Source organism: Acomys minous (assembly GCF_964271855.1).
Source record: "Acomys minous genome assembly, chromosome: 10".
Taxonomy (NCBI): Eukaryota; Metazoa; Chordata; class Mammalia; order Rodentia; family Muridae; genus Acomys; species Acomys minous.
In genome coordinates this window covers 81,602,533-81,614,002 of record NC_140491.1, presented here as the reverse complement: position 1 = coordinate 81,614,002, position 11,470 = coordinate 81,602,533, and the positions used below count along the sequence as shown (strand labels likewise).

Genomic DNA, 11,470 nt, shown 5'->3' with positions numbered 1-11,470 from the left:
GACGCTGGCTAAATTCCCAAGTTCCAAACTTTTGTTTTTGTTGAGTGTGAATGAAATAGGGAATGCAGCAATCAGCAAAGCAAAAGGCATAGCATCAGAGCGACTGTAACCGTCCAGTACATTATGGTTGCATTCCTTGCTAGTTAAGTCACTATGGTAAAATCCTTGGCAGGATTTTTTTCAATAGTTTATTCATGATGTTCATTATTATGAGTTGTAAAGAGTATGAGAATTTCATTTTTAAAATGTCTTATGGAATGTATCACTTTCTTAGATCTTGTAGACATGCTGTGGAAACCATAACATAAAATATGAGTTACTTACAATAACTAATTTTAATCCCATCTGCTAAGTATGACAACATTAGCATTTCCACTTAATTAAAAACACCCTTAAAGCAGCGGTGTTTTAATCACTCCATTTTATTTACTCTCCTCCGGTGTCACTTATAATTGTAACTTTTTATTTTTTAATAATGAGGGATTTTTTTTCCTCCTTGCATCACACACAAAAAAAGTGCTGTCGATAATTAGCAGTCTTCTGTTATTAGTAGACTCAGGTGTCACAACTGTGTCTCATCCTCATTACAGTAAAAAATTTCACCTATCAGATTCATTATTGCTAGATAATGCGACTGAGAGCCTTTGCAGGCCCTCCAGAAAAGTAATTCAGCCAAGCAAAATTATCAGCTAATTATATTTAGAATCAAAAGCCCAACAACTATTTGCAGATAAATTGTATGAATTGAAGTGAATAGATCTGAATATTAAGATTCATAGATTTAGCTGATGATTTGTTAATTGGAATAAAAAGGTCATTTACTAGTCATTTTAACAATAGATCAATTGGAACCCTATTTATTATTTAACTGGTAGTGCATAAGGATCGAAATGATGAATAATTGTATTATCAGGAGTGTTTTTTACAGAAGAACAAAATATGAAGAACTTATGAGGATGATGTGTGATTAATTTTAAATATTATAGGTTTGATCATGTATTTTAAAATGTAATCCCAAGCTAAATATTAACACTAGTGTTTTAAACGAGTCAAAGCTAGCCAAAAGAGATTGTTCTGGTTGTTTAATGAGTTAGAACTTTAACTATGAGTTATTTGCAAATAAAAACTGAAGTCTTTGTTGTTGTTTTCCCTCTTATATTAAATAATGCTGTTCCTATCTTATTGCATGACATTTTAATTAGTAGAGGTATTTTGGACATAGTGCACTCATACAGCAACTCAAAATGTAAGTCAGCCGTTGATTTTCTTTTGGGGTATAAAATAATTCAAATCCATTATTAAAAAGCAGATAATATGCACTTTCTGAAATGCCTATGACTTCCTCTTAATTTTATGTAATTATAAGAGAATGTTCATATGTGTTTTCTTCTCCGTTGGCACAGCGTTTTAAAACCGAGTGACTTCAGACACTGTACATATTTTCTTTTGGTTAGTGTAGTGCATCAGAGGTTGGTATGCTCAAAAGTTTCTTTTAATGATTTGAACTGCAGCACAGTGTAGTTTATAGCTGTGTTTATAGTACCCACACATGTGGGAAAGGGTTAGCTAGCTTGTCTTCTGAAAGTAATAGTTGGTAACTAAAACCTTTGCATTTCTATCGTGTTTTGTAACAACTTAGTATTTTTCCAAAAGTTGGAGCTCAAAGTAAATACTTTTCCTTTAAACTAATTTCAGTTTACCATAATATAAATAGGGAAAACATCACCCACTTAAAAACAGTTTAAATTGCATGTACTCTGTCACTGTAAATAAACAAGGTAAACATTGACATGGCTTCAGATCATTCTTGGACTGAAAAAACTCTGCAGTTCAAAATAAATTCTGCCTTTGGTCAACATTTTGGATGCAATTCAAAGTTTCTCATAAAATAAACATATTTTAAAGTGTGTTTTGAATTTCACTGCATAATTTCTAGCCAACAGAAATGACAGTGGTATCTTCAAGGTTTATGATATGTCAGATCAATAGCCATTATGCAAACCTAGCAAGACTGCAAGGGCAGTACCTTCCCCTCTGCTTTACCCCCTAACACCCCCCGCCCCACTGGGTCAGGAGGAAAACCTCCCACACACGGTCCCTGGGAAACTCTCAATGCAAAACTTTTGTATTAGTTTAAGAACAAAAGTATTCTTTTCTGGTGAAATAGAAAGTAAGCTGATTTTTAGTCAGAAAAGCAAAATGTTCATTAAAATGATCTGACCAAGAGTTTTTCACAAAGGGAAAGCTTTACATCTGCATAATAACAAATTGTTTCAAAGCATGAGCTTGAAATGAAAATGCCCCATCAGAACAGATTGTAATTTTTTTTTTCTGCTGCTGCTTTTAAAAGTGTCTCGATCATTTCTACGGCTTCCCTGCTAAAGTATTTGCTATTTTATTTAAACATTTTTTTTGAAAAATGAACATTCTGAGGCTTTGCAGCATTATTAAGAAAAGCTGTCCATACTTTCCCATGTTGTTGAATGTGTTTATCTGCTGATTATAAAATGTGTTAAACAGTATTTTAGAAACAACAAAAATGCAGCGCTGCGCTTTGATTAATTCAGTGAACAAAGCATATGCTGCCGGTTCTGTCCCATGAAAGTCGGGTATGATCAATAAAATCCTGCAAAGAGCAACTCTGGCATTTTAGAGTTCCGCCGGCCATGATTTTGTCCCAGTGAGCTCTGGGTTCACACTGCTGTCTTAGACAGACAGACCCCTGTGACTGTGCTCCTCACGCGTGCTGCACGCCCTCATCTCTCTGATGTTTCTGCAGGTTGGAAGCTGTGTACTGTGGCTGTTACCCACTTTGTCCCAAAGACTTGGTTTATCCTGAAATATTTCCAGGTAGCTGCTTTCATGTGCTTTTTCTTTGTTGTGATTTAATACAGGATTCATGCTAAACTAAAAGTTTGAAAATAAACTTAAGTAAGGAGCAATTGTTTATTTGGCAAGTCAACATGTTAGTGTTAAGGAAAATTTTATGTGTTTTAATACATTAGAGTAAGCTTATATTTACCATCTGTTCTTTTAAGATAACAAAAAAAGCAAGTTTTCAAATAGCATTCTTTATTGTTAGCATACACATCTCATAATGACGGATTTTTATAAGCAGGTCAGTACTGCTGCAATTGCTAACAGATTTTTTTTTAATGATACACACAGAGAAAATTCAAGGATTGAAAGTCATAGCAAATTCTTTAAACAATTGGCTAGTTAATAATATGCAACTGTTGTACAGAGTACGTACAGCTATAGTACTGGCTCTTTGAAAAATTCTCATCACTAAATATATCACATATGCATTGTGCTACATTAGAATAATGTATTTTAATCACCCAGAGGAGATGTCTAAACAGCACAACTACACAGTCTTATTTAGCATTAAACATCCTTGTGAGCTGAGGTAACCTTATAAAATCATGCTTAAATAATGTAAAACATGAGGCGGCACAGAGCAATATGCATTTTTAATTAGTAAAGTGACTAATATCGAGTGTGTGCTTTGAGGTTTTTGTTTCATTAAAAATGTATCTGTTTTTCCTGCAGCTGAGTATCTGTATTCCACACCTGAACAGCTTTCAAAAAGGCTCAAGAGTTTCTGCAAGAGACCAGATATTATAAGAAAACATCTTTATAAGGTAGCTACTGAGAAGAAATTTACGTGATAGAAATGCCACATCTAAGTACAAAGAAAAAATTTTTTTAAAAAAACATCTAATTAACATACTAATGTTTAAAGGAAACATGCTAGGGAGGGGTATTGGTTGTTACACTAACAAGGATTAATTAAACTGGATGCCAGTTGTATTAACCTAGGTCTTAGGAAATACGTGCACTTCATGCACAGTACATGCTTTCTTTTTAATTTATTGTTTTCTAAGATGACTGTCCTGTACATTTAGCCCCAAGAGGCTTATAAAACTGAACCTGGATTAATGTAACTCATTAGTTTAAAAGGAACTAAAGGAAAGATTCCACAATTATACTAATAAGAGTAAACCTTTTTTCCCCCCCATCATAATGAAATCTTAAATCCTCAAAAATGTAGGTGAATGACATTAGTGAGGTTTTCTGTTGATTTTTGAACTACTGTGAAGGCGCCTTTCAAAAGCTGTATTTGAATTTCAAATGACATAAGAAAAATCTGTTTATTTAGAGCCACGTCCGTGGGTCTCAGCTCACAATGTCAAGATGAGTGGTTCATATAAGGAGTAGGATCAGCAGTCAGCCCTCCCTTACCTGAACCCAGCATCTTACACTGCTGAACCAGCACGAAGAGCCCCCTCTAAAGTGTTACCAACTGAAGTGGCTCTGGGCTGCAAATAATTCACCTTCTCATGTTCTTTGACTATAGTGTCTTTATCTTACATGAGGTTAGATAGTTTACCATCTAGTACTTACATAACCCAGAAACTTTTAATTTTCTATGTTAATATAGAACCTGCAGCATGAAATACACTCCTCTGCCTTTTCTCTCTCCTGTTTGAGGCCTAAAATACATGTTTACATAGTGATACATGAAAACATGACTTTATTTCTCCAGGAAACAGTTAAACTTCAGCAAAAAGGGAGAGAACCAAAAATGCAATTTAACACCCAATTTCAAGCTCATTATCTTTCATTGTCTATTAACTTGGCGATGGTTCAGAAGGTAGCTCATGATAGTTTAAAATGCTGACTGCACAGTTCCAGGCATCAGTGTCGCTCCCTTAGTGGATACTATTGCATCCTGCGTGTGAAGCCTCCAGAGGGTGTGGGCCTCCCAGGTCCGCCCCAGTTGTGTCCTCCTGTCTAACTTCTGCCGTAGCTTTGTCCACATACAGCATGCATCAGCTAGTCCCCTGTGGGATGGGCAGGCAGAGCATGAGGATTATGGAAATTAAGGAAATAGAACTCTCAGTGTAGGTGGATTCATGTTATATTTGTGATGCGAACCTGTTTCAGTGAATTCCGATTAAAATATCAACTTTCTGTTATGCTCTAGGACAATTTTTGATGAACATGTTTAGAAATACATTATAACATCAAAATGTATTTGTGTTACTGTTGGTCAGGGTCAAGCCCTATTAGCCCTGCCTGCTACATCTCAGTCCTCAACTCTTTCACAAGATCCTGCAACAGTTGTCTGTAGCCACAAAAGGAAACAGATTTTTAGCTGACCTTTTTCAATAGAATTATCACCCTTCTAGGATATAATGCTTATTTTACAAATAAATAGAGAAATTCTAGTGGAGTGCTAGTTTGGTATATATAATGTTAATATACAGAATTCCTCACATAGTGAAACTATAGCTCATAATTGAACTGCTACACTTTAGCTCTGATGTGGAAAGTTCTAGTTTTCACATGACAAACCTTGCAACTCAGTGTTCTACAAATTAATAATCTATAAGAATTTGCAGGTATGTTTTAAGTATTTTTACAGCACATAGCATAAATTACAGTTCTGTCTTGTTCATGTCCCGTTCTCAGGTAGTATTTGCTGTCATTGGATAATGGAGACTTCATTGCTGCCAAGGCAGCCTTGCTCACTTATCTTATGGAATGGCAAACGGCCTTTTGTGTTTGTACAAAGAATGCAAGGGATTTTTTTTAGTCCTTTTTTTCTTCTTCCTTCTTTTTTAAATTTTTATTTCTTCCATTGGACAGTTCTATTTTGCTTTTATAAAGCATATGCTCCTAAATCCTAAAAAGACAGAATGCCATTGGATTCCTTAATTTGTTCCTTTTACATTTTACATCTTTTCTTGTTGTTGTTAAAGGTTTATGTTTAAAATCATTCTGGCTGCGTACCATGTAGAGTTTATCTTAAGATAGACATTTTCATAGGGACTCACACTTAGAAATTTAATGGCTGGGATAAGACTATTAACATTTGGCTTTTTCTTATATGAAATGTTACTCATTCAATATGACAGAGCTTGGGGGCTGTCACTTGCAACAGGATTTGAAACAGACACAGGACTGATTCGGTCTTGGTGGTGTTCTTTTATTTCTTAAAATAACTTTTTGCATTAGAACTCTATGATCCCTTCACCTGAATGATTTCAGGCCTGGGAGATTTAATTCTTTATACCTCCATATATAATATTCTCTCTCTCTCTCTCTCTCTCTCTCTCTCTCTCTCTCTCTCTCTCTCTCACACACACACACACACACACACACACACACACACACACACACACAATCATTGGAAAAATCTAATAAATGTAAAAAAGTAAATTTTTTTTAAAAATCTAAAGCCTTTTTTGATTACTTTTTTAAAAATCTGAAAACCATTTCTTTTAAAAAGTCCACATGCATGAATTGCACACAGGTTTTGGCTTTAACTCTCTAGTAATATTAAGCTGTGTCTTGCTCCAGGTAGGAAATTACACTAAGTATGTACTTCCATAGGAAAAAAGTTTAGTTTTGCTCACAGTAGGAGCTACTCCAGAGCACTCAGCCTACTATAAACCAATCCCTAGGAGGACTCGGATGACAGACAGAGGTATATTGACTTTTACAGTGCCAGCAGCATCCTTTCTATAAGTCTGGACCTAAAGTTGCACTTTTTGCCTTGATTTTAATCTATAACTCACTGAAATACTCTACAGTTGTGTGAGACTAGCACTTTATGCTTGTAAATAAATTTTGATCCTTTTATTTTAAAATACTTTGAAAAAAGAGATGGTCCCTTACTATCAGTATTTTAAAAAATTGAACAGGAAAATGACAGAGCTGTTATGTAAGGTAGACATCACCTGAACTAACAGCAGAGGCTTCGTTTCCATCTGTCCCTCCCTTGCTTTGATTTACAAACTGAGCAATGGGGTGAGTATGGTGTGTGTGTGTGTGTGTGTGTGTGTGTGTGTGTGTGTGTGTGTGTGTGTGTGTACGTGCGTGTTTGTGTATGGGGGAAAAGGAAGACAGTATCCTTTTACTTTTTGAGAGTGACCTCTAGGTTTCCAGAGAATAACTGTTGATTTTTGCTCTGCCCTTTTAAGTTTTTCAACAGTTGAGACCTATAAAATCTATTATTTGTAGGAAAGAATTTCAAATTTTTGTCTAAAACTAATTCCAAACAATGACTACGCTTTCCAAAGCAGACTCAGTGCCTAGAAAGCAATTTGCAGTTGTCTTCATTATGTCAAGCTGCACCCATCCAAACCACAGCCATGCTGCTTCTATGTCCCCTCCGCAAGACGGCCACTCTTTTCGTGAGGGCATATAGTCAAAGTATGGACACGGTGTATCCCAGCAGGGTTAGCACCTCTCCAAACTCTTAACTCTCTCCTAAGAAAATGAAAAGATTTACAGTGAGTTACAAAATTTCTAAGCAACACCTGCAAAATGAAATGTGAATTCTCAGTCTCGAGCTCGCTCTCCTTTTTTCTGTCTCCCATATAACTTTTCCTCTCCTCCCTGTCCCACGGTTTTATGTAGTCTGGCTCTGCTTTGGCCAGTTCAACTTGGTTGAGATTTGTCTTTCTCCATAGGTGAGTTCTTGGCCTGTGGGTTAGTCATCTGCAGATCTAGATCTTTCTTTCTCTTTTTCTTTTCTTTTCTTTTTTTTTCTCCCCCCCCCCCCCGACCATAATAGCATTTCCCCCCAGGAAGTGCTATAATGAAATAATGAGTAAAACCCATTTGGAAATGTAAAGCACCTTATAAATTCCATGTACCATAAGGGCACTTATCTTGCGCCCTTGCTGCGTAGGAGTAAAATTCACATTGGCAAAGATGTGTGTTGAGAGTGCTGTGTACCTTCTGTGTACAGAAGTGAAAAGGCAGGTGGTAAGCTTCTCAGAGCAGTCATCCATGGCATAGACCAAGGAGTGTGTGCAGCCGTGGCCCCGTGTGCAAACTGTTTGCTCTCACAGCTGAAGTACAGTGCCACCAGCCCAGTCAGAAGCTGGGGTGATGGAAGTTGGTGGTGTAGTTTGCCGTCTGCATGTCAGCCTCCTATTTCAGGGCCCGTGCCTGTTCACCGCTTTCTAACTTCTCCCTCCTCCTCGTTACAGGGCGAAGTGGCTCCATTCTCCTGGGCAGCCCTACATGGGAAATTCAGGTCTCTCCTCACAACAGAACCCAGGGAAGATTTGTGACAGATGGGGCTAAGTCACAAACTTGCAGCCTAAGGCAGTATCTGAAGAACTTTCCAGAGTGTGCCCATATTTACCTGATCAGAGAGAAAAGAAAATCTGCAGAGGAAGCCGAGCCTGGCTGCTTGTCATAGCTGACACAGAGCCATCTGCCACAAACCTGTGGCGGCTTCAGATCTCCGATCCCTGCCACCACCCCAACTCAAATTAAATACAGATTCCTAGAGACGTTATGATGGTTACACATGTCCTCGGCATCACATGTAGGAGACTGTTCAAAAAAAATATGTGGCCTGTTGTATAACCGCACTCATGTATCCCATATGTGGTGCCACATTGAATTTCCGGTTGAATCCGTTTTTATCCTTTGTACTGGATGACATGGTGCCTGAATTCTTTCTTTCTGCCGACACGATGGCAGCCAAACTGCAGCTTCAAACACTCACACTTGGCTGAGTTTCTACCTGGGTTGCCAGGTTATCATCGGAGCCTTCTTGTGTCCTCAAAGGGCCACGGGGCCTAGAAAGAGGATCAGAATGCTACTGAACTAATTGGGCAGCCATCTCAAAGCTGCTGTAGGCGAAGGGCTGCTTTAGCACTTTTCTTTTAGCAAATTAATGACTCTCTGGCAAAGGAGTTTTTAAGTGAAGGTATTAATAAGGGGTCTGGCAGGTATTCCCATGATTCACAGAGTTTCATTTGCATTTAATTAATCTTAAAGAAACTTGCAAGATAAACAGCTGTAATTCGGACAAACATGGCAGATTCAGTGAGTGAAGTCATCTCATCCATAAAATGAACACGAGATACTTGGTTTAAATTTTTTTCCCTGTGGGTAAAAAAAAAAAATAGAGAAATCAAAATGCTTCTAACAAAAATACAATTCGTTACAAATTTCTCCAAAAGTATTTGCATCTAACTATAAATGTACTCTTTTTGAGATAACTCACTTATGATTCTTGCAGTCACGCTGCTCTGTTTGTTGGTGTAAAGATGTTTTAAATGGCTGGGTTGTACAATAAATTTTTAATAAACTGCCCGCTGCAATTCTGATTAGCATATTCATTTGTGTTTAAGTGTGTGCACCTATCTGTGTCTCTTGCTGAACAGTTCCTTGTGTCAGAGAAGACAGAATACAATTGTCTCTTGTAAGGATGAACAAGGATCTGTGTTGCAAATGTTTGTTACATATTATGACATTTCCAAGACTTTCTTTGCATTCTGGAAAGCAGGAGGTAAACATTTGTAGTCATTAAGGTAAAGTCTGTTGATAAACCGTCTTCTGTTTACTAACAGGTAAATTGTAGCTTCCCTGGCTATTGAAATGAATAACTCCTACATACTGCAGAGTGAGGAAAAGCCAGAGAGAGGTGAGGAGACAAGGGCCAACCCTGGGTCTCTGTTCTCCAGAAGAGCTGGGTGGTCTAACAAGCACCCAGGATGGAGCAGACGGTAGCACTGAAGTCCTGCGGAGCCCTTGTGATAGGTATCAGAATAGAAATCTGAAAATCAATCAGGGTTATGGAGCCACGCACAGTCCTCAGGGTAAAAGCCGTCATGGAGATCAGTGGAGCAGGAGTGGAGTTTCTGAGAGCTGCAGTCTGAAAGCCGGAAATGGAAGCAGCAGAAACAACACACTGAGCAAACCCATTCCCACCTACTATGAGAGCCACAGTGGGGAGGGGGGCACTATGCCACTGGCTTTTTGTTCTTGCCTACTAGGAAGCCACTAGACAAAGGTAGCCCTCCCCACCCTGCACATAAAACAAAGGGCTCAGACACTCGCAGAAGGCCCTTCTTGTCTGAGACTTGGGAATTCAGAGTCTAGTAGGGATGGTCCATTTGAGAGAAAAGATATTGTAAATAAGAAGCTCTTAGGCACATCTCCTGGGCAAGGTTTGACTTTATACCCTCTCATGAAATAACCCAATCAAAAAAGCTCTTTTCACAAGTGGTCAAGAAGGAATGCTTAGTTTATCTGGTTTTCTTTTGTGCTTTTTAACTGATTAATGGGGAAAAATTAACTATGTTCAGAGAGTGTGTCCCAAATATTTAAATATTTTTCCTGGTTCTTTTTTTTTTTTTTTTCAAAATAAGGTCTCCTGTTCCCCCAATTCATCTCAGATTCACTCTTTAGCCCACAGTGACCTTGAGCCACTAGTCCCCCTTCCTCAGACTCCAGGTGTTAGTGTTAGAGTGTGCACTTCCGCGGCTTATGGGGTACTGGAGCATGCTAGGGACCAACCGAGCTACATCCCTGAGCATGCTAGGGACCAACCAAGCTACATCCCTAACCCTATGTTCCTGATTTGGGACAAATGTAATAATGATAATGTACATAACTTGGGCATGGGATTTTCCCCCTCATAAATTCAAGCCAACCCTTTGCTCTAGGCCGAGCTCGTCATTCCCTGCGGAGCAAGAGTTCGTATTAGAGCTGCCACTTAGGAAAAGCCACACATTCACTGTCAATACTGTAGATCTAATAAAACCTTTGCTGGTACACAACGCCAAAGATTTTTTTAAAAAACACGTGTGTGTGTGTGTGTGTGTGTGTGTGTGTGTGTGTAGTTACTTATCAGTAACCATAACATGATGAGCAAGATGCTAACAAGCTACTCATGTGAAGTCAGTAAATAACTGGGAATAAAGTATAGGAATCATTATTTTAGAAAAGAGGCTAAATAGCCCCACTATTTCCTGGATTTTGTGGGAGTAGTATGTTGTGGGGTTTGTTTGGGTTTTTTGTTTGTTTTTGGTTTTTGTTGTTTATTTGTTCATTTAACTTTTTATAAGCAAGTCTATTTTTTTTAATTTTTAAAAGTCTATCTTTATCAAAAACTTTATGCAGTATATAGGATGCTTGCCCTGTTTTTACCTACTCCTTGTTTCTTTTAACAGGTAATAGGATATATAGTTCTTAATCCCGTCATTTATGCCATATTGATCAAGATAGATTTAAAAAAAACTATCAAAACATTCCTTTTTGGTAGGCATCTTCAAATATAGTTATGTTTAAATGTCCTGGCCTTATTTCCTAGTTTCCAGGCATGCCTCATAGAAGGGACAGTGAAACCCATAATAATATGGAAACTCTTAGCCATACAAGGCTGTGTGGATTAATTTCAACACCTTGAAATGCATCTGGAAGCAAAGGCTTCATTTTATGTTGAAAGTGTTAATTATATTTGATATTTTTAAAAGTAAAATCTGTTTTTGAGAAAGCATCTGCTACCCAGAAATATCATGAGCCACAAAAAAGATTTCATGTAAGCCTCAAGATACTTTCCATGGGTGACGGAATCAGTCTTCAGATGTTTTCCTGGTGTCCTTTAATGCTGGCATGTTCTGTGGTTCTTATTCTTCTATAAAATGTTAAT

The 11,470-nt window shown here is 37.8% G+C and overlaps 1 protein-coding gene across 4 annotated transcripts in view; it reads left to right on the top strand.

Annotated features, from left to right (window-relative positions):
* The window catches only part of GTDC1 (glycosyltransferase like domain containing 1), a 364,500-nt gene extending 355,362 nt beyond the window's left edge, over window positions 1–9,138 (top strand). For all 4 annotated transcript variants that reach the window (XM_084799646.1, XM_084799643.1, XM_084799644.1 and 1 more), the window contains 3 exons: window positions 2,780–2,850; window positions 3,553–3,644; window positions 8,010–9,138. In XM_084799646.1, coding sequence (XP_084655772.1) covers window positions 2,780–2,850; window positions 3,553–3,644; window positions 8,010–8,093 — 247 coding nt within the window. In that variant the 3' untranslated portion in view covers window positions 8,094–9,138. The remainder of the gene's footprint in view (window positions 1–2,779; window positions 2,851–3,552; window positions 3,645–8,009) is intronic.
* Window positions 9,139–11,470: the final 2,332 nt, after the last annotated feature.